We start from the raw sequence: 24,552 nt of genomic DNA, 5'->3' as shown, positions 1-24,552 counted from the left end.
CTGATGTTCATTTATATCATTGCCAAAACCAGACGCAGCTGATCAGGATATCTTTAATTAGTAAAAGCATTATTCAATTTAAAACTTTACTAAGATGGCGTCCTATTGCCTTCAGACACAGTAATATGGAGTGTCCTACCCTAATCCCAGGGTCCTAAAGCCTCCAAGTAATGATAGCACACTCCTTGTATATAATATATCCCCTCAGCTTAAGTATAGCATTTGTAGCTTGTTTTTCTTTAGTGGGACTGCTTGTCTTTGATCAACTGAAGATTAGTAGCCTCACTCTGCAGGCTCAGTGGTGCCAAATAATTGGAGCTTCAGAAAAACTTGTGTTTATCTTTTTTGAGTATTAATACTGCTGCTTTATATAAAAACATCTATACTTGTTAACACCTCTGAAATTCCCAATAACTTGCTTAAACAAACCATGCAAAGAAGTTGTCAATGTAGTTGTCAATGCGCCCAAATCAAGCACAGTGATTCATTTTGTCATGGGATCCTCAAATAATTATCTCAGATGTGGTGAAGTATATATTTTTAATGCAGTTTCAATTATCTCAGAAGTGGTGAAGTATATATTTTTAATGTAGTTTCAATTATCTCAGAAGTGGTGAAGTATATATTTTAATAAAAAGTATTCCATCTCAGACTACCTGGAACAATCACAAACATTTTACATGGAGCTGATGGTTTAATAATAACCAATCAGCTGAAGACCTGACATAGAAAGACAAGGCAAGGACAAACATGATGGCAGGCATCTCTGGATCAAAGTTCCTGCCAATCTGATCAATGCATACATGACAACATGACTCAGCCTTTGGGTTAGACAAACACTTTCATGTTAGCCCATGGTCCTATTCTATTAACCCCATAATGTGTGTTGTTATTATGGTTTACTCACCATACTATACTTTTTCCTTGCTGTGTTTTCAGTGTGTGGCATCAGATAGGTAATCATTTTAAAAACGATATAAACTCAAAATATGTTGCGTTTTACTTGGGGCATCGGCACCTAAATAAGCAAATTAACATGCAAAGGAGTTTTCCACTTATAATTTCTCAAGTCAAACTTACAATTTTTCAGTGAAAGCTGTTTATGCAGAGTGCATTATTAGAATTATTTTGATCGAAGCTTTAATAAGCAATTAGTCATTTGTCTGCCTGTTTTATTTCTTGCTGTTGATTGCTCATCTACTTCTTGCTAATCAGTCAAATGTATTTTAATGAAGCTGGGGTCTTACTTATTAGCTGGAATCATGCTATTCCTAAACAATGCAATCTCGCTTGCCTTTAGATATGAGTTTTCTTTTCATGACACTGCATTTAACATAAGTGTATATACAATTATCATATTTGATATTCTAGATTTATTTATTTTTTATATATTTTTTCAATTATGTACTTCTTGTTGACTGAGGTAGCGGTACTGTACTAAAATTATGCTTTTAATATTTGTGCTATGTGAGAAATAGGGGCAATACAACAAAAACAACAACAAAAAAGCAATTCCAATGCTGCTAATAAGCTTACTAGGAAATATATAATGGACCTTTAGTACATTTGTGAACCAATTTATAAAGATACAAGGGCCCCGATTTTGATAACATGGGGGCAAGCACAAAGGTAACTCTCAAAGTGATTGCGGCAGCGCTGTAGGGAGTGGTCAGATTTAGCGCCCGGCACAAACGTAATCGGACAAAATGTCTTTGCGCTACGTCAGTCAGTCAAGTGGGAGGTGAAAGCAAATAAGGTGAAAGAGGCATGGGAACAAATGGCTGCATCTATGAATGCTTCTTCGTCCGGCATCCAAAGAACTGCACAAGAGTGCCGAAACCGAGAGCGGGGGCTAGGTCAGGGGCGGTGCAAGAAATGGAGATCCTTACCATCCCCTGCAGGGGAGGCAGGACAAGTCATACACATAGTTACGCTTTGTGGAAGTAGTTGCCAGGACATTGATCTATATCTACGGTTGTCAGTAGGTAAATGCAGAGTCTCCATCATAATAATGTACTCCCTAGCAATACATGGACTCCGTTCCATGAGGAGAAATTCATTTTTTGCCATAGTGCTATCATTTCTGTCTGACTGAGAAACCTGTTTAACATTTCAAAACATTAAAATGGCCTATGATTATGTCAATTCTGTTTTTATTCATCTTTCAAAAATAGCATAATTAGGTTTTCTAAACATTTTTTTTTTAACTCGTGACTTGTGTTTTTTCTTCAGTCGTAGCCAACTGCATTGTAGTAGTTTCTGTATGTGAGTTGTATTTTATTATTTGTAGTAAAAATAATATAGGTTATGTATTAATTACTAAAAAAAGCTATAATAATATCTCACATTTAGATATTCTAATATACTTTACTGTGATCATGTGATTGTGGAGTTTTGCTTTTGTTGTCGTTGTTCCGAGATATATATATATACAGTCCCTTGCAAAAGTATTCAGATCCCTGACCAATTCTCTCATACTACTAAATTACAAATGATACATTGAAATTTCGTTCTGTTCGATATTTTATTTTAAAACTCTTAAACTCAAAATCAATTATTGTAAGCTGACATTGGTTTTATGTGGGGAAATATTTTTAAGAAAAATAAAAAACTGAAATATCTTGCTTGCATAAGTATTCAACCCCCACACATTAATATTTGGTAGAGCCACCTTTTGCTGCAATAACAGTTTTAAGTATTTTGGGGTATGTATGTACCAGCTTTGCACACAGTGTCGGAGTGATTATGGCCCATTCTTCTTGGCAGATTTGCTCCAGGTTGTTCAGGTTGGTTGGACGACGCTTGTGGACCTCAATTTTCAAATAGTGCCACAGATTCTCAATGGGACTGAGATCAAGACTTTGACTGGGCCACTGTAGGACATTCACCTTTTTGTTCTTGAGCCACTCCAATGTTGCTTTGGCCTTCTACTTGGGATCATTGTCCTGCTGAAAGGTGAATTTCCTCCCAAGCTTCGGTTTTTTAGTGGACTGAAGCAGATTCTCTTGCAGTATTTTCCTGTATTTTGCTCCATCCATTCTTCCTTCAACTGTAACAAGATGCCCAGTCCCTGCTGATGAGAAGTATCCTCACAGCATGATGCTGCCACCACAATACTTCACTGTAGGGATGGTGTGTCTTGAGGCATGGGCAGTGGTAGGCTTGCGCCACACATAGCGCTTTGAGTTTTGGCTAAAAAGCTCTATCTTGGTCTCATCTGACCACAAAACCTTTTCCCACATCACAGCTGGGTCACTCTCATCCTTTCTGGCAAACTCTAGATGTGCTTTCAGATGGTACTTTTTGAGTAATGGCTTCTTTTTTGCCACCCTCCCATACAGGCCAGTGTTATGGAGAGCTCTTGATATGGTTGACTGGTGCACCATTACTCCACTCCCAGCCACTGAACTCTGTGGCTCCTTCAAAGTGATTGTTGGCCTCTCTGTGGCTTCTCTCACAAGTCTCCTTGTTTGAGCAGTGAGTTTTGAGGGACAGCCTTTTCTGTGGCCCTATTTGAAAATTGCGGTCCACAAGCGTCGTCTAACCAACCTGAACAACCTGGAGCAAATCTGCCAAGAAGAATGGGCCAAAATGACTCTGACTCTGTGTGCAAAGCTGGTACATACATACCCCAAAAGACTTAAAGCTGTTATTGCAGCGAAAGGTGGCTCTACAAAATATTAATATGTGGGGGTTGAATACTTATGCAAGCAAGATATTTCAGTTTTTTTATTTTTCTTAAAAATATTTCCCAACATAAAACCAATGTCACTTACAATAATTGATTCTGAGTTTCAGTGTTTTAGAATATAATATCGAACAGAACAAAATTTCAGTATACCATTTGTAATTCAGTAATATGACAGAATTGGTCAGGGATCTGAATACTTTTGCAAGGGACTGTATATATATATATATATATATATATATATATATATATATATATATATATATATATATATATATACACACACACTCTTTGAGGTAATATATAATATATATATATATATATATATATATATATATATATATATATATATATATATATATATATATATAATGAAGTAATGCAGCAGATAAAATAAAAACTTGTAATAACATTTTGTATTATTCTTTTTAGATTCTGAAGCTGAGGGCCGATATGCAGAATCGCAAATTGCGTTTAGTTTAGGAATGCAACAAAGCATTCCTAAATACCCAGAAGTGTTGTGACAATAGTGACTTTTTTGTTGAGTCAACGCTCAACAGTACCGTTGAATTTAAGTATGCACACATAGCGCCGATACCGCTGTACAGTAGATAGGAGCGTATATCGGGCTTTTGTCTTCGTGTGTGGTTACGTCACCTACCAGCCCTTTTTTTCAAAAATGGCATACTTGTTACAATTACATTTCAGTGTTAGCCAATTATTATAATTTTATTATTATTATTATTATTATTATTATTATTATTATTATTATTATTATTATTATTATTATTATTAACATTGAGTAATATATAACAATAACAATTACATTACTACAAGTTTACATACTTAATTTAAAATACATGGTATTTTAGCACCATAAATCAATTGGGCAAGCCTTCGTATCATCATCATCATCATCATCATCATCATCATCATAATAATAATAAAAGCTCAAAAAGTGGATTTTTAAAAAATATCTTTACGCAAATGGTAAAAAAAAAAAAAAAAAAAAAAACTAACACACAAAATTTGTGAAAGGGGAAATGAAAGTCGTTTCAGAATGATCGTGCACACCATTCCCTTCTTTCCTTTTGCAAACATCCAGTTCATTACCTCCAATTTCACCTACATGAAGGCTACCATACTGCACATTGCCACACGTAGCTTTCTACAAATTCAAAATGGGAGTACTGGAAATCATTTAGAAATATGATGGAACATTGGCTGATATCCAGCCTATGTAACATATCTACAGTATAGTCGAAAACTGGAACTGAAGAGCACCTTAGCATGTGCTCTATGCATATTTTAGTAATTGAGATAAGACCCAATTACCATAGAATAAAACATTTGCCATTATTGAAATTGTTCTAACCTGTATGCTGTTTATTTTGTATTCAATTAGTACAGCAAATGGGGTACAACATCAATCTTAAGCAGTTTAACTGACTTTATCCTTACAATGCTAGATAAAGTATGTATGTAATGTGTTCTCTTCCTATTATCACATTCATATGCTATACATGTAGGTCTAAATATCATCTTATGTTAGCTGTATACATAACTAGGTTTCACTTTCCACTATTTAATGTCTAGAAATGCACAAAGACTCCCTTGCACTATAATTCCAATTTTACTTTTTAAATAATATACCAGATACCAGTATTATTCTGTATGTAGAGAAAAGGTCATATTTTATGTGCTTACTCTGGTCTTCAATCTGTGTAACAACAACTTTAGAGTCCTTCAATTTGCTGTTTGGTTCTAGCTGTGTAAAATTTGAGTTAAGAAAATGTGCCCTAATACTATTTGATATTTATGAAACTGTTTTAGACAGATTATGTCTTCTTTAAATGCAGGTCAGAAGAGTTTTCAAAAAACAGTCATAATATAAAGAAAGATTAGGGCCCATATATATATATATATATATATATATATATATATATATATATATATATATATATATATATCTAATTTAAAGTTATTAAAGTTGTGAAACAAAAGTACACAGAAAATAAACACATAACATGCACATTATAGTAGTTTTATTTATTTTTACCAACAACCTTTTTTTTAAATTGTACTGTAACTGATTATGCAAACCGTGTTTTACAGAATAGTTTATTTTCCACTGAACATCACAAAGGCTACCAATTTTTTTTTTTTTTTTTTTTTTTTTTTTTTTTTTTTTTTTTTTACAATTGGTGTGCTTTTTACCTTAATTTTAAAGACACTGTAATACAGTTATGTTAATTTCAGGGACCACTGACATACTGTCCATTGAGTAATTACACATTATTATATGTAATGTACATATTTACATCAGCTGGAATGTATTCCCATACTACGCAATAAATCAAGTACATAGAGCAACATGATTTGCATGAGATAAAATACCTTAAATACTTTATCATACTCCATTAAGCTTTGAAAAATGCACAACAGTACATATTGTTTTATTTAATGCTTAACAGTACCTTTTTTTTTTTTTTTTTAAACACAACTAGCACTTTGTTGTAGCGAATGGAGAAAACAGGAGACAAAAGTTATAAGCATTAAACTACCATATGCAGTTATCAACCTAATGCATAAGTGCAGCATAAGATATATTCCAATTGAAATTGCAAGTTTAGTATACATTTTGTTCCAATTAGGCAATAGTAAAACCCATGCTTGACATATAAAAGGCATCCACAACATTGAGAAAAAATTACAATTTATGAAACAGTACAATAAATATTAGTATTATATAATTGTTGCTGTACACAAAAGCAATAAAATTTTCACTCATATAAAAATATGTTTAGTGCAACCTCACAAGTATTGATACTATTTTACTTCACATCATTCAGACCCAAGTGTCCAAAAAGAAATTACATTTCTTACAAAGCAGATACACAAACTCTAAATATTTACAAATTCCTGCTTAATGTGCTTATAAGAATATAAGCAAAAAAGTAAAGAAAAGGCACAAACATCTGTACATTTAAAAGTACCAGACTGGACAATAAAGTAAGTCCATAAGCAATTTTGGTCAGGCTCATGTACTGTATAAATTAACATTATATATTTATTTTAATAAGAATAAAATCCTTAAAATAGCAAACCAAGTTATAAAAGGCATGCTATAATTTTAAACTCTACAGAAACTCTAACAAAGTTGCTTGTTTTAAATACTTTTTTGCCACTTGTATTCAGTATCAATTATATTTCCCTTTTCCCAAGACCGCTCTTTCCGAATCTTTACCTATTTTTGTGCTTGTTGGCAATTTTGTTGGGCCTTGTTGGCCTAACAGTCTTTCATCAGCACTGTTGTTGTAGAAAGCGGAATGAGCTAATGAAGTTTTTGATATACTGAGGTTGTCCTTTTCAGTGTGTGAGTCAGGCTTGGTGGCTGAAGCACAGGCCAACTCATGGCTGTCCTCTGATCCACTAAAGTGCTGAATGCCAATCTGTGCACTTTCTAAGGTTTTTTGATGGTGATCAAAAACCTTCAAAGGCATAACAGTTTCTGAGGGGGTAATGTCTTCAGAAGCAATTCTAAGAAAAGCAATGGCTTTTGTGCAAGTCTGTATGCTTTCCTCTTGCTGCTTTTCCTTTTCAATGATCTCTGCAGTTTTTTCATCCGTCTTCCAACTCGTTTCTTTCAGTGAAGGGATCAAGGGGCCTGCGGAAATCATTGACGCTGTTAGCTGAGGGGAAACAGGTTTGTCCTGTTTTGTAAAGTCTCCAGATACCTTAATATTACTTTCTGAAATAGGGTATGACACTTCACTGGTGCTTGAATCCTCAGATGCACTCTTCTGTAAAGGCAGCCTTGAAGAATGAACTAAGCCAGTCACAGAAGAAGGTACCGAATGGACCATCTGGATACCTCCAATGGGAATCATGGGGAATGGCACATGTATTTGCTGCTGGGAGTGTAGAGGAAGATGACTAAAGAGATATCCTTGATGAACCCCAGGGAACAATGGGGAGCTGAGAGGTTCATGGCTGCCTGCTTCAAAATGATCAGGCGCTTGATACACACCTTTCCCTGCACTCTGTAATCAACAAAGAGAGTTAATTAGAATTATAAACATTTCATTTCTAGTAACTGTACAGACACACACATCTTACAAATTACAGAACATGGTGGACATAGTAATTTATACCCTTCAAAAATCAACTTTCATAAAGTGAAATTCAAATCTACAAGGATACATATTTTCAAAAAATAAATAAATAACTAAATAAACAAATAAAGCTTCCACAAGACAACCCTGCAGAGGATCGTGACAGAATGCAGTTTAGTAAAAAACGGTCTTAATGCTAAGAGAGAGGACAGTTTCAAATGCAAGAAAAAAATTCCTAAATCAAAATATATTGTTTTGTAAATCTTTAATAAATCATTACTTTAATAAATCATTTGATGAATATTAGCACTTAGATGTATTATGTTAGGTTACTGATTGATAGATGGAACATGTCAATGCCGTACTTTTCTCAAATTAACTTGGGTATTTTAGTATTACAGGATTATCTACTGTAACCAGTAGTACAAATCAATTACTGTCCATGATTTTGTTCCAATTGTGTTCCAATTATGTCCTAAACTATTTATTTGAACAGTACCTAGCTTTGTTCCAAAAACATTAGCGACCTGATTAGAACATAGTACTGGACAGAAATTGGACATAGTGAATACCACCTATACCATCAATACTAGCAAGGCAAAAATAGCCTCAATAGTGTATTTAAATACACTACATGTTTAATCTGACAAAACGCTTACCGTGTCCATCTCGGACTGTGTTTTGTTTCTTTGCCCCAAAGGGGCCAATTCAGACTGCAAGTACTGCCCCAGTGACCAGGAGGTGTTGTGGTGGTGGGAGCCCCTCCTTGGCGATGCTGCTCTTATCATGGCTCTGTGTCTACTCCTAGGAGACAGTTCCCGCCTGCTGGATGAGTCCTTCCCTGGGGACATTGGCCTTCCCAAGGAGATCGGTGACAAATGTCTTCTCGGGGAGAGGTCTCTCCTTGGAGACAGCTCCCTCCTGAAAGACACCTCCCTTTTCGGCGAAAGGTGCCTCAAGGGGGAAGCATCTCGTCGTGGTAACAAGTGTCCACGGGGTGATGCAGTCCTTCTTGGTGACAAATACCGTCTTGATGTGGGTGAAGTTTCTCTATGCGGTGAAGAATCAAAGCCCGGTGATGACAGCCTAGAGGGTGACAGGTCTCTGGAAGATGAGCTGTGCTCTGGAGACAGCATGTAATCCTCATCCATTGAACTGGGCACATCTAACCTGTGCTTGTAGGGCTCACTAAAAGCACTTTGGAAACACCTCTGGTATTCTGTCACCTGTGCATCTCCACTCTTATCACTAGGTGCCATTAATTGTGTGATTTGAATACTAGGAAGGGTAACCAGGTAGCTTATGAGGGAAGGATTGCTGATTGATCCCAACATCTCCGGTGTGTTCTGTGAGGTGGCTGCAGCCGTTGCTGGCAGAGAGGAGAATCTATATGGCTGTGGGCTTGTACTTCTAGATCTTGTCTTAGGTGTTGAATCACCATCGTATTCGTCATCGTCATCATCATCATCATCGATTTCATCTCCCTCTTCTTCAGCACCTTCCGAGTCGTCGGCATCAGAGAATTGGTGATCCGCAAGAACCTCTGAGATTTCTACCTTGTCAGATTCTCTTTGGGCATCATCAGTATTATCTGAAAAAAGGTTGCATTTAATTTTATTTTTTAAATTTAAAATGTTTTCATCTTGAACCAAAAGCCTGCTTATTATTTTGAACTGAATTACTGCTAAACCAAGTTTGCTTGAGGAAAAAATGCATGCCATATGTCCAGCATTTGTTAAGCCAAGGAGGAAAATAAATATATTTAAAGTCTAAATTTGAATGCACATAGATCTCAAAGTTGGGCATATTACCCTCCCTAGATCAATTTAACAGAATATCAATGTGATTACTAATATTTTTCTTTGACTAGCCTTGCAATAGAAGTATTATACAAATAAAACTGATTTTGTAACTGAATAATATCATCAAAATGGCATCTTAAAGTGTACCATAAATGATGGATTAAATAGTTCTTCAATCCTGAAAATCTTTATAATACAGTTCTAATTATATATATACAGGGCAAACCCTGGAGTTTCTGTTTTTCATTATGCTAATTGTCCCTCAGAAACCACACAATTACAGTTTGCACAATGCAGCATTTATCACACTTTGGTTATTCTTATGTACAGTTGATTCATACCAGCTTCGTCTGCTTCCACATCATCCCCAGATGTCACAGACACACCCAGCTCAAGACATTTTTTCATATGTGCCTTAGACTTCATATGTTTGGTCAGGTTTCCTGAAACCAGAGATAAATAATTAGACTACTGAAATACAAAGGTTTAAAAAGTATTGGCACTGACATTTAATTCCAGCCAAGGTCGGTTCGAAAGTCCGTCCACCCCCCCCCCCCCCCCCCCCCCCCCCCCCCCCCCCCCCCCCCCCCCCCCCCCCACAAACCCTGTAATGACTCATTCATTATGTTTAATGGGATTCGTTAACACATGAAAACAACGCTGCCATGCAAACCTGTTCTAGTCTGCTAAATGAGGAATGTGGTTGCAATTAATGAGCTTCTAAATCTGACAATTGGAAAAGGCCAAACTGCTATTCCTGGTGAACACACCATGCAAGAAAGAAATAAAGAAAATGGCTGCATTTAAAAATACAGTGAGATAAAAAAAAAAAAAAAAAAAAAAACCAGCAGCTGTAAAAAAGAATCTTATGACAATCATTTATTTATAAATAAATGATACCTTGTGCAATATTTGTATTGACCAAACACAGTTCTGAACTTATGGAATTATTTTTAAATTAACATTTTGTTAACTGTGTTAAATACTTATATTTTCCGGTATTTTTTTTTTAAAAAATTGTTTTTATTGTAAATAACTAAACAATAAATACTAAATAAATAATAACACAACAAAGAACTTGTCAACGATCAGTAACGCACACCTCAATATGAAAGCACAATAACTGGGCTCAGTATAAAACACAGATAGTGCCTTTTCAATAAAAGCTTATTTCCCCCTATCATGTCCTTTAAAATCAGAATAATATTACTGTAAAAATCAAGAAGCAAACGAGTTGCTTATAACTAGTTTTGAAACATTTTGCTAGAGTTTTAATTCTCCCTTTCACCATTTTTAAGGTGCTATAAAAAGATGTCACTAGAAAAAATAAATGTTGCATTAGAGGGTCACTTGAGGTGTCATAAAAAAAATACATGATTATTGATGTTGTAATGCAAAAAGCCTAATTTAAAATACAGTATTTACTGCATATAGTTTTTAAAGAGCCCAATTTATCATTCATTCATTAAACATTGTTAACAAATACAACCATATTTCAGCATATTTTAAACAATAACTACTTTAATTATATTGAAAGAGTACCTTTTGTTTTGAAGGCAAAATTACAGAATTTGCACACGTAAGGTCGTACGTCAGTGTGTGTGCGGATGTGTTTTTTCAGCATGCTAGGTTTCTTGCAGCGAATTCCACACTCCTCACAAATGTACTTTCCTCTGCCTCGTCCCCTGACATAAACATAGTCCTCGTTGGATTTGTACCTGTAAAGAATGCAGCATTTTAGTGTTGCTGTCTGTGTTATTTAACCTACAGTAAGTATCAGAAAGTTACACAACACATGGGTGATTTTCAAAGATAAATAACTCGTACTGTGCTGTATGAATTTAAAGCAGTGTAAGTTAGAATATTTTTCATTTTGTACTTTTGAAAAACATGAAAAATGTACACTTTGGAATAAAAACCTTTGAAAAATCAACCGTATTTTTTTGTTTTTGTTTTAACTTTATGAAAATAAATAGTAATTGTAAGGCTTCTTTCTTTTAGGGAATGTGGAAGTCCAGTTTACATTGTATTCATTTTAAAAAATAACAGAGCTAAGAGGGAATAACACGGGAATTACTAGCCTGACGATGTAAAAGGTTAAATAAAATTTAAAAAGTTAATGGACCTTGGGGGTTATAAGTCATCCGTCCCGTCCCCGTATCTGTAGCTCCCGTTCTTTAATGGAAATAGCAGTAGAAAAAATCATCACCTACCCTCCTTCAAATATTTTTATCCGTGTAGGCTCGCTCTGCTTTGTTGATACATCCTTCTCGCCAAGACTTTCTCCTTTTTCTTTTTCCCGTGTGCCACTTCCTTTCACTTTCTTTTCAAATTTATTTACTTCCAACTGTGCAAGCTCTGGCTTCACCTGTAAAATCAAATTAAATAACTATTTTGTCTTTCACGATACTAAACGTAATTTGCTTTATACAAGTTACTATCTGACTTCAGAAACGTGTGTTTCCACTGTCACAGGTTCAATATTCTGTTTTGGCAAATCAGTTCACAGCTACTTGCTTAAAAGCCCACAAAATAGAAAAAACAGCAGTCTTCTTTACGGATGCAGTATTACAGGCAGAATTACCTTCAATAAAAAAAATGTATATTCACTAACACCAGTTTCAGTTTTTTTTGTAAACTATAACAGCAGCCACTTGATTCTGTAGTATGCTTACATTGGTCAGTAATAACATGATACAGTGAAGGGCATATTCCTTTGTAATTACAAAACAATAGAGCTGTACCGATTAATCAACAAGAGAGTTGGGTTAACTAAAAGTAACCAACACATGGGAAATGACACGAGTCGTCATAAACGGTATCACGTGGAGTAAGTTGGAACCGTTAAGTGAAAACTCAAATCTAGCTTTGGGTGTAAATTAGACTCGGAAGGAAAAGTCACTGATAAAGAAAGGGTATTCGTTTCATTTGCAAACAAAGTTTTTCATACAAAGGGAGTGTGAGTAGTTTGCAGTGTCGTTTGCAGTCATCCCACATTACTCTAACCAATTCAATTGGTCATCCTATTACTACAAAGTGCATATTAGCAAATTAATAAATACTCTAGATGGCGACTGGCATTTATTTAGCCCATACATATCTGTGAATATGTATAACAGGATTTTAAAATGAAGTTGTTTTTTTTCCCCAACAATTTTAGAGAATGCACGTGTAATTAAATTATATATAATCTTTAATTTACCAGTGCACTTTTACACAAATAATTTGTTTAAAAGAATAAATGAAATAAATGTCCGTGATCTTTGTAATTAATTTGTTAACAGAAGGGGAGAATGGCTTTTTTGTTTGTTTAATGGATTTACCGTTTGTGGCACCAATACCTGAACAGTACAGTTAATATAACAATGTATTGGAATCTGTGCATTTGTTAGATTCTTTAACATATGGAAGCTGTTTTTTGTATTTTATTTCTTTATTATTATTGATTTTGTTATTTGAATATAATGTAAAAAAATCTAAAAAGTTTCACAAGGAGCTGAAAGAAAAGAAAATCAATTATCAGTTTTCTTTCATCAATTCTGACTTAGTTCTGTGAAAAAGTTACATTTAATAAAATAAAAAATAATAAAAAAATGTTTTTAATAGACCAAATTCCCATTAGGCTTATTTATTGCTTTATTTATTTTAGATTATATTTATTTTTTAAGTACTACTGTGCAGGACAGCCGTCGTAAGATCTTTCCCTTTATAAAAAATGTGCACGGATTAATCTACCGGTAAATCAACTAATGCCCATAAATTAACCGATCAAAAATTTTAATCAAGTGTCAGCCCTAAAAAACAAGCTTCCTCTTTTTCTCTCCTTCACACACACAACTGTATATTACTGTAGCACAGGGAGCACTGAAAAAAAAAAAAAAAAATCTTACCTGATCAAAGTTCTGTTTCCATGTGATCGAGGACACCAGTTTGCTAGTCCCTGGTCTGTACAATGCCGCCATAGTGTATTTTTCTGTATCCTGTCGTTGCTTGGACCTTAAAAGGGCTAAGCTAGCCTTGGTGCTCATATTTGGTGGATTCGGATTATAAGAACTGATGCACCAAGAAGCATAAACAGAAGATATAGGAGTGGTTTGGGCATGGTTTGGTTTGGTATAATTCAGAAAGCACCAGCTAACACTTGTGGTTGTGCGAAGACTGGGAAACTGAAAAAACTGCTGGGCATCAGCAACATCCATCAGCAAAACTGTATTTCCAACAACTGCCCCACCTTGCTTAGCAGCCAGCTGCACCATCATATTAACGGGGATCTTGCTTTTCTGTTTTAACTGAGTGTCCTCCTGGATATCACTTGTTGAAGAAAATGACTGTGGACTTGAACTGATCTCTGGTACAGCATCATCAACATCTAGCTCTTCTGGTGACTCTCTCCCATCAGGTGTGTTGATTGGTATTTGCTGTGGTAGAGTTAAACTATCTCTAGTCATGCTTTCTTTGAGATGGGAAGCAGACTTAAGTGAAGGAGCTATGGATAAAATAAAATCCAGGGAAGATGGAGAAGACATTACTTCCTTAAATTCAACTGTATCTTTGTGTCTTACAAGCTCTGTTTTTTGAGACTTGGAATTATCTTGTGTCACATTTGAATTGCTGAGCTCCACTGCACTCAGTTCCTCCACAATCTGCCCATACATCTTTTCCTCCTTGACGCGTTTCTGCTGCTTCGTTTCCATGACGAGTTCTAAACTGCTTGCTGGTGACAGCATGCGCTTGCTTCCTCCAATGCTGGAAGAAGCATCTGTAGTTGAGATGCTTCCAGAGGTCAAACAAAGAGGAATTCCTGAATCTAATCTACCTGGAAGAGGTTGGGGAACTTTCCAGAGTGGATATTTAAGCAGTCCTTCAGGATGACCTAATATCTGAGATAAATGAAGTCCTATTCCTTGCATTGCACTATTGTTTGAAAAGGTGCCTTGGGAAGCATTATCACTAACCCTGCAAATCACCACTTTGGAGCTGGTGCTCTGGGCATGGGTGACCAGAATCTGTGAAACATTTGTGTACATGACACTACCATAAGATGGCACATGGGTCTGTATTCTTACAGGAACTAACATCCCTGGGAGTGAGGTTTGGGGACCTGCATTCTGAGTGGCAAAGATTGGCTGTACTTGTTGCAACAAAGCTGAACTTGTTGAGGGTGCCTTTACTGGTTGATGTCCTAGATGTTGCTGAGATGCTCGAGAAATATACTGGTATTTCTGATCACTTACACTGTTAAGGGCTTTTGTATCTACTTGTTCTTGAATCTGTTGCAGTTGGTAAGTAGAATGTGATTTGTGGTGCAGTGGTTGAAGATTAGGTTGCCTGATCTGTAATTTCTGCAGCTGTTGAGTTTGGAAGGCAAGGTGCTGTTGTATGACCCTCTGTGAGGACCTGGGATGTGATTGCCAGAATAAAGCTTGTTGAAGCGGTGAAGCAGGAAATGGGGGCAAGCTGTTGTGAAATGAAGGGTATTGCATCACTTCTTGTGCCTGCTGGTCATTCTCTGTCGGATGTTGACTGGGAAGGTAAGTAGTTTTATGGATTAGCGAGTTTCCCTCCTGTTGAGTTTCTTCACTCATGCTAAGCTGTAGTGCATGATGTAGACCTGGATTTGGTGGCATTCCTCGCTTAGATCTTGCTGAATCTCCTATAGGCCCTGAGTGAAGCCCTGGAGAAAGTGAGCCGTGCCAAGCACTATGTAGTGAATGATGTCCACCTTGTAACTGCTCAGCATGTTCTTGCTTTATGCTCTGATCTATGGCTTGATCTTGCACAGCACTTTCAGGATATACACTTAAAGATGCCTGTCGTACCAGGAAACCCCTCCTCCTCTCCCTCACAGAAGAGCTAGTATAGCAATCACCTGAAGTGGATGCAGTTGAAAGATAGCCATAGTCAAAAGACTTGCTGCGAACTTCTGGGACTTCTGTGGGCAGTGGACAAGGCGCTTGCTCTGAAGATGAGCGACGCATCTCCCTCTGCTGGTGCTGACTAGGAATAGCAAGGGAGTGTGCACTGCCTGGCACAGTTAAGAACTCAGACTGTTTTCCAAACTCATCTTGTTTGGTTGGGGAAATTGACTTAATGTTTTCTTCCCTGTCAAATGACATTGAGAAACTAGAGCTGTGAGACAGATTACTTTCTTGGCTCGGGCTCCTGGAAAGGCTGGTGCAGTTTGATTCAAAGCTGGATTCCCCTGAGGAATGATCCATATCAGCCAGTCGCAGGCGCTTCTTTTTCGGAGGCAGTTTCTCTGCTGGAAGCTGCGAAAGGGTTTCACTTCTCTGAGGCCACTGAAACTCCTCTACTGGTTTCTCTGGTTCTTTAATCTGAATCGCAGGTTCTTTCTCTGGTTTGTCAGGCTCCTCTGTCACTCGAATTTCAGGCACTTGAATGTTGGGTTGTCGTACCAGCCTTGGTGGCATATGATATTGTTGGTGGCTCTGAGGCAGTGTGGATGATCTCTCATCATGTTGCTGCTGTTCCATGCTTTCATGCTGAGCAGTCTCTGGGCTGTGCACTTCCTCTGTGTTTTCTGAATCTGGCTGGTCATGTGAGAGGTGTGGGAGAAGTTTATCCTGCTGGTAAGACACATGCTCAATTGATTCAGACTTTTCAAAAGAGCTAGGCCTGCTTAATGAGTTTGTGTGTTGGATGACAGAAATTACATTACCACTAGTCTTTCTATTACTGGCTTCCTTTTCAAAGTCTGAAACAAGTACCACCTCTTCAGGTGTAATGCTACCAGAAGTCAGAAGAGCACCACCAGTTTCAAAACTGTCTGATTGACTGTGTACACTAAAATGGTGAGCTTTTACACAGGGTGAACCCCTTGTAGCTTCATGATTTACAAGTTTTGAGTCATAATCTCCTGTTGACACCAGCATCTCTACGGAGGTCCCATGATCACTGCTACATTGGCCAGGGAGGTCTTCATCATCCCCAACACTCTTTTCCTTTCTTCGCTTTCTTGTTGCAGTTTCTGTGGCCTGTCTGTATTGCATTAGTTGGGTCGGGGTGAAAATTTCAGCATAAGACTCTGTTCCCACTTTAAGGCCAAAAGCATGATATTTGACATACATTTCTGGGCATGGAAGTTTCTTATGAGTTTGTAATTCTTCCCATCTTCTGTAACTTGACCCACATAGTTCACATTCGAACAAGCTCCTCTCCCCTATCTGTACTTTGTTATCTGACACAACTGGGTGGATTTCACCCTGTTTTACTCTTACAGAAGATGGAACAATATTTTTGGAGATATTTCCATAGTTCTCAGATTCTGAGTGACCCTCGTGTGCCGAAGACAGTTCAAAAGCAGCTTGTCTTCTCAGCATGCTTCGGTGTGACAAGCCTGCAGTACCAGGATAAAAGACATCATCTGAGGTTATTCTTTCATCAAATGAGTGGCTTCCTCTTACACCCTGTGGGATATTAAGATTTGATGCTGGGGTTGTTGGCATTGAATTGCTTCTTACAAGTGGCCCAGTTTCTGAGAGGGGTTCTAAAAGTTTACTTTGGCAAGAGCCTGCGGGATACTGTTTCGCATCAAGACCTGTTAGCATCGGCGATTCTGAACTCTCTCCCCTTGACAATGGGTTAGGTTTGATGGTAACCTCTGTTTCATTGTCTGTGATAAGCTGCGATGTGTGATCCTCAATTATCTTGGTTATTCCAAATTTAGAAGTAGCATCTCCAGATTTTCCTTTTATGTCCATTACAGTTGTGTCTTGGCCTTCAACTGCCATCCCTACTGTCATTCCAGTCCTGGGATTCAGTCTGTAATATTTTCCAAACATGATTTCTTCATAGGACTTAGCATTCGTATTCGGTGGACTGATTTGCTGCTCTGCACTTTCTGAACGGGAGAAGTAGCCTGAGTCTGTACTGCCTTTACTGTGAGGACTCAAGAGGTTTAAAGATTGCTCTGAATCCTGTCCTTTCTTTTCACTGAGTCTCATTGCAAGTCTTTGTTTAATGGTGTGAGATTCATCTCTGCAAACAAAAGCAGAGTTTTGAGATGCCTCTATTTCTGATAATTGTGAACATTCACTGGATGGCTGAATTCCACTTTTCGGGACTATCAGAATAGGCACTTTCATAGCGGCCACTGACAATTCCTCAGTCGATTCCGCATAGGTCAGTTCATTGCTCTTTTCCATTGTGCTTTTATCCACTTTAAATGAAATTTGGGGTATAGGGCTGTTTTCAGCACTTAAAGCAGTCTCTTCCTCTGTGTCCGTGCTTTGCTCACCATCTGAATGTACCTCTGCTTCTCCAAAAGAGGATGCTTGTTCCATGTCAGAACGAGCAGATGCAAGGTCTGAGAAAGGAACTAGTCCTGCTTTAATGGCATGGGCATGAGACTTTCTATGCTTATACAAGTTGCTCTTTGTTTTAAAAGAAAACCCACATGGAACACAAGGGTAGGGCCGTTCACCAGTGTGCGACCTAATGTGCTTTTTCAGTACACTAGGTTTGGCGCAAGCTCTTCCACAATAGTGACAGATATATTTGCCAGGTTTCTTAGATTTTTGCTCTTTCTTGTGTATTTCTTCTGGTTGCTCCATCCCTGACTGGGAATAATGGCTATAAGCAGCAGGTAAACTAGGAGATTTCCTTTGTGGGAAGACTCCCCCCTGGCTACGAGCATGCATGGAAAACAAGTCCTCTGAGGCAACAGACTGTAACTGATTAGCAAACTGCCAAGCATGTGCTTCCAGGCTGGGCTGTGATTTTGCATTTTGTAGAAATCTCTGTGGTATAGACTGTTGTGAAAAAGAATGAGGAAGCTGGTATGAGTAAGTGCTTGGGAAATGCTGTGGATACTGGTTTTCCTGAGGCTGATGGCCCACTCCGGTCGATATTTGCAGTTTCCCAGAACCATACTTTTGTGCTGACCCAGAACTGCTGCTCTGCACCGCATCACAGTGCGAGTGCCTCTTCCCCTCTGGATCTGCAAAAGTGCTTCTTTTTGTACCTGCCGTGGGTTCCGAACCCCATTTTCTGTGTAACTGATTCCTTTCTCTTGGCTCCTTTGTACTTTTTTGACCTGTAGCAGATTCGATCGGCTCCATATTATTTTTTGTAGAAATTTGCAAAGGTATGAAGAGTTAGGTTGCTCTGAACTCAGCAGACAAGTTGAGTGTGCCCTCTGTTGTGCTTTTAAATGCCTTATACTTCCATTCCCATTTTTTCTCTCTTTCCTTTTTTCTTTGCCCAGAAGTTCTTCTATATTATTTTAAAGTTTCTGTGCTTCAGATCCCTCTGTAAACTTTATTCAGCTCTTCTCACTGCTGGTACTTTAACTCAAACAGATATTAGTCACTGCAAAGCAGTACATAACTATATCTTGTTGTTTAAAGCTTATTCCTTTCATTGTGTCGTTGACATCAACCGCTTTGAGTACAATCTTGAATAATAAGTTTGTTAAGATCAGGTGATCTTTTTCTTGAAGGGTTTTCACGTCCCTGGGTTCAGCAAGTACTGAACTAAAAAACAAAACAAAAAGAAAACACATTACTTAAAATGCAGGCCAGTTAATTTTAACAATTATACAGCTATTACAGTAACTTAAATAGACTTTTGTGGAAATTTATTTTCTTCAACTGTCATCACCATGCATTTCATTACAATGTTTAATTTAACACTTTATTATTCATAATAAAAGCATAGCTTACTTATTATTGGAACTGTATTTGATAGAAGATGAATGCTGTGCTACTGTAGTTCAGTCTTCGCTCTTTAAATTTGCCTACAAGAGAAAACACAAAATTATATTACTATTCTGATGTACTGTATATTTAAAAAACAATCCAGTTTGGTTGTAGAATAAGACTTTGCGGTAGCTCTGTTTGCCAGTCCCAACAAAATTAAGGGATGCTGTACAAATTTGCTTAATTAATAAATGTTTATAATAAATAAACATGATTTAATAAAATAAATAAATAAACAACATTAGGTCTTGACAAGATTTGATCTGGCCCAACTTTCTTAACTTAGATGTTACGCGTACCATACGCATGACATTGGACTGAATCGGCCAGGACAAATATACCCTGAATGTACTTTTTAAACGAACCTGTTGAGATAATGTCTATTTTTATTTCTAAAAATGACTTACTGTACAACATTTATGTGTATAAAACTGACTGACAACACCCAGTATGATTGGGGTGAATTTAGATGATTTATGACTTTTTAAAAGCAAATTGTAGTCTGGTATTTTTTTAAGTCAACAATTTGCAGCACACTATAGCCAAACAATAAAGCACTTGCTTTTGTCCAATTATTCTACACGTTTTACTTTGGCAGTACTGTAAAGAGTTTTGATTGTTCTAGCTCAAGACGTAGTCGAAGTTGTGACTCAGTGATAGCCAATATGCCCACTCATTTCCTCAAAAGACATAAAAGGTGTAAAAATAGCCTGTCAAAGACAGCAAGTATAACGTAAGCAAGCAGATGAACGTGGGTGTTCAAATAGCGCTTTGCTGCTGAAAAGGGCAAACTATTAAGAGACCACTAGATTTCATTTGCTTTGTTCTTACTGGCACATTCTAACCATTTCTATTGTATGACAAATGACACCTGACAAGATTTACCTGCTTCTATGATTACAAAATTGACAAAATCTCCTGTGCCTTGGCTGGAACAAGGAAATAACACGATGTCTGGTAAGCAAAACTTAGGACTAAAAATAAAGGCAGAAATACCACTGATATTTATAGTTCCTGAAACATTAACTGTCATTTTTATTTCTACTGTAATCACCCATCCTTCACACAAGTTATTTGCTGAGAAATCAAAGTTTATTTATATAGCGCCCTTCATGCAGTGGTATCTCAAAGCACTTTACAGGACAAAAAGTTAAATTTATAAAAACAAACAAACAAACAAACAAACAAACAAACACAAACAAACAAACAAACAAACAAACATGTCAGATGAAAAAAGTTTAAGAAATATAAATAGCTAAGGTATAGAACTGTTTATAGGTAAATGGAAAATTTTCAGTGGTTAACTAAGGAGACACAAAACACTGCTGCCCTGTCTATCCTGTAGCGAAAAGGTTAGCAGTGAATTTGTTTCCAGAACCAAATGAGCAAATGTTTCAGTCAATGTTAATATATTATAATGCATCTAACCTGGGATACAGGCCCAATATTCTTGGCCAAAAGCATTAGTTCACCAGTGAAAATTATTTAGCTCTACCACTGTAAAATAACCAATTGGCTTAGTGATTAACATACAGTAGGTGCCTTTGGATTATAAATCTGGGCGTTTAATTCCCAGTTAGGGTGGATAGTCTAGACATGAATATAAAGGCAGTGATTGTGACTAAATCATTGAAATGAAACTCTCAGTAATCTCAAGAACCCTTCACAAATGGATAAGTAGTTACCTAGAGATGTAAAACTCGAAAGAGTGACATACAGACAAGCATCTTAAGCGGTGGATAATTACTACAGTATACTTTCCCTTAGCAATGTATTTCACAAAATACAGTGAAGGCTGAGATATCCAATATCCAAGCTAATGATACCTGGATCTCCGTCCCACTCAAGTACGATGTGTTGTCACCTCAGCTGGTCAGAAACGATATATATATATATATATATATATATATATATATATATATATATATATAAACAGGTTTCACAGAAGAACTCCAGTCAAATACGGTCTAAAAGATGTAAGATGTATTACATACTAAAAGATGTAGTGAGTGATGTATTATTGTATTTTGTGAGCCCATGAATAAATAAATGTTGAAAAGGAGAAAGCTCAATAATAACACATTACCTTGTATGGCAAACTTTTATTTTTAGCTTTGTTTTGTCTTGGTTTCTTTATTAAATCAGACACTAGGGCTTCCATTGCTGGTAACCTAGCGGCAGTGTGTATGTAAAATAAATATGTGCGCCTGTGCGGCACGTCAACACCCAATGTTCTGTGTAGGCCTTATTATTATTCAGTGATGACCCACACATGTAACAAGTCCCCCTGTTCCAGAAGGTCACAGTAAAATAATTTTGTGTAACAAAAGTCCATTATAACTAAGTTTGATTAAATCTGGGCAAGCAGGAAGAAACAGCCTTCATTCTGAAAATATACAGAAGCCGGCTATCTGTCATTCTGAAGGTACTGTAGCCAACCTAAGCATAACCAGTGGGTAAGTAAGTTGTATTACAAGATACGGTTTAAGTCTAAAGGCCGCTAAACACCAGACGTGATGCGAGTTTTCAAACCGGGCGACAAGACACTTTTGTAGCAACATGACACACCTGAAGCGATACAGACATGATGCGTGAGATTTGAAAACCGCAAGATCTATAAAACTACTCAAAACTGTTATTGATAAAACTATGCTCAAGACTGGTACATATAGGTCAACATGATGTGGAAATTATGAGTGTCTTCTCTGACAGTATTTCAACATATACGGCAATAAATCATACATACTCGGCTTATCCAGTTCCTCTAAAGTGGACTCACATATATTTACAATTGCGATGATCTTTGTCATAAAGCCCTGGTTATTTGTTCTTCCTTTAGATACGCTTTCACCCTGGTGGACACCATGCATTGAAGATGTTCTGTGATTGTTCAATTCCCTAGTTATCATGCAAGAGATGGCAAAAAATAAGGTTCAACCCTATTTATTTCTCGTTGCTCCAGTATTGCCCCCGCGTAGCCTGTCGTGGCACCTCTGGTGTGAAAGATATTTATTAAAAGTATAGGTTATATTCATTTTGTCACATCGCATCTGGTGTGTAGGGGCCTTTAGGGTGGGACTATTTAGGCCCAGTAGGGATAATTAGATGCTCTAGATATAAATTTAATTTAATATTAAGAAAGCTGATTCAATTGGCCATAAATAACACAGCCTGCTTTGGTGCCAGCCATGGCAACAACCTCTCCTTAAAAAGAACAGCCCTTTCAGTCATGCAGTAGTCTTGTCAGCTACTGTATCAGGATAGTTGGTTATTTTATTCTCTTTACTGTAGCTTCCTAAGCTATCTCAAGCCAATCCTGGTATAAAGACTACTGCAACATACAGTAACAACAGTATTCAATGTACTTTTACATTGACATTTACAATCTCATGTACTATCAGGCTTAAGCAATATGCAGCAATGTGGCAAAGTGGCTTGCAGTGTACAGGTGCAGGAGTGATGCAGTGTTTAATTGGGAGAACAGATAATTATAATCCACTCAGAACTGTTTTTTTTTTTTTTTTTTATTATAATCCTGGTCTAGTGACCAAACTATAATTCCATGCAATACACAACAATGTGTAATGCACTGGAATAAATAAACAGGTTGCAGTCCCAAATAATAAACACAGTCAATAGTACATGCACAATACACAAACACGATCACCAGTCCTGGGTAGATGCAGCAGTGCTCGTGGTGCAAAATACAATTAAACGTGGTAACAAGTGAAGCGATGTCCAGGTTTGTGCTGGCCTCTGGTTACAGCTCCAGACGTGTTTAGACGTCTACTAAACAACAAGTAACAGCCAGAGACAAGACAAAACAAACAAAACACCTAGGCAAAATATAACACAGGTCCATCCGGTCGACTCCTTAACCAAAACGAAGGAACAGATTACGTCGCTTCATCCCCTTCTTGTACCGTCACACATGACCCCTTGGTAAACGGTTGTAGCGGCTCCTCCAATCCCCGGCTGCCACATTGTTTCCTTTCCAAGTCGATGAGTTAGTGCACCGAAGCTCCATCCCCTTTCTAGATGACTGACTTATTTTTAACCTGGGAATTAATTGTCAGGTCAAACAGTCCAGGGTACTCTGTTCACGTTACTTAGCACCCCCACAGGTCACGAGGGAGATTTACCACCAAAGATCATTCTATTTCTGTCACAAGCACCATCTTCAGTTTTACAAAAACCTGAAAGACCCTTTAAGAGTCTTTCCTTTTTCTATTTTTAAAATAAAACCAGAAGTGCAGCAGCTGTGTTGGCTTCCAGTAAGTTCATTATGCAATGCTATTGCTCATGTTAAGTCAAGATGCTCGTAACATTTAAAAATGGCACAGAGTTCTGTGCGCGCAGTCTTTTTATACCCTTGGGGGCGGGCATGACTGAGCAGCTTTGATATACATTATTCAGGTTTCGCATCTTTAGGAGGTAAATACCCATTCGGTAAATACCCACTTGAAAGGGAACTATTGTAATGCATCCTTACAACACCTGCTCTGTAATTCACATGAAGGCTTTGGACAGAATGTTTGAAATGGATGACATTCCTATAAAAAGAGAAATCACACTGCAGCTAGTGGAGATCTCTGTATGACTCAGACTAATTATATAAGACAAAACATCATATGAACAGAATATCCATTCAGACAGGCTCATTTGGTTTCCATAGGTCCACTCCAACCATTACAGTCAAAGAAAATAATACCCCCCCCCTCCCATTCATCTGCTGTAAAGTATGTGAGATTTGGTCTATGGTTTGTTTTTCAACAAAATTACATATTAATGGTAGGTACAGCCTTTTGTAAACAAAAGTATTAGGCTAGTAATGATCTGGTCAGAGGTAGGAAGCGCTTTGCCACAGGCGTCACTTGTCCTACAGACTGACGCACATTACTTATAAGTACGACTCAACCATATAAAAGTGTTTTTTTTAAAGGCCAGTAATTTACATACACAGAAAATATTATACATGATATTCATAATTAACAGATGTTTCTATGCAGGCAAACCCCAGTTCCGAGTGTATAGTTCTGTATGCATATATAAAAATCTACATAAAGTATATGATGAGAAATACCCTTGAGATACACATATGGGTATACATTTTACCCACTAATAGCAGAGTTGTTTTTTATTTAACCCATTAAAAGCCTTGTTTACATGGTTTAAAAAAAAAAAGAAAATAAACAATTTAGGTCTCAAACAGGACCTAAATGTTTTTT

The 24,552-nt window shown here is 37.1% G+C and overlaps 1 protein-coding gene across 4 annotated transcripts in view; it reads right to left on the bottom strand.

Moving 5' to 3' along the window:
• Window positions 1–5,726: 5,726 nt before the first annotated feature.
• Window positions 5,727–24,552, bottom strand: part of LOC121315887 (transcription factor HIVEP2-like) — a 72,065-nt gene continuing 53,239 nt past the window's right edge. For all 4 annotated transcript variants that reach the window (XM_041250448.1, XM_041250447.1, XM_041250450.1 and 1 more), the window contains 7 exons: window positions 19,289–19,362; window positions 13,496–19,099; window positions 11,819–11,973; window positions 11,148–11,323; window positions 9,947–10,048; window positions 8,463–9,394; window positions 5,727–7,731 (listed from right to left, as the gene is read on the bottom strand). In XM_041250448.1, the coding sequence (XP_041106382.1) occupies window positions 6,889–7,731; window positions 8,463–9,394; window positions 9,947–10,048; window positions 11,148–11,323; window positions 11,819–11,973; window positions 13,496–18,685 (7,398 nt within the window). In that variant the 5' untranslated portion in view covers window positions 18,686–19,099; window positions 19,289–19,362 and the 3' untranslated portion in view covers window positions 5,727–6,888. The remainder of the gene's footprint in view (window positions 7,732–8,462; window positions 9,395–9,946; window positions 10,049–11,147; window positions 11,324–11,818; window positions 11,974–13,495; window positions 19,100–19,288; window positions 19,363–24,552) is intronic.

This window comes from Polyodon spathula, chromosome 5, assembly GCF_017654505.1.
Source record: "Polyodon spathula isolate WHYD16114869_AA chromosome 5, ASM1765450v1, whole genome shotgun sequence".
NCBI classification, from domain to species: Eukaryota; Metazoa; Chordata; class Actinopteri; order Acipenseriformes; family Polyodontidae; genus Polyodon; species Polyodon spathula.
The sequence above is the reverse complement of the archived record's forward strand: the minus strand, read 5'-3'. Positions and strand labels throughout refer to the sequence as shown.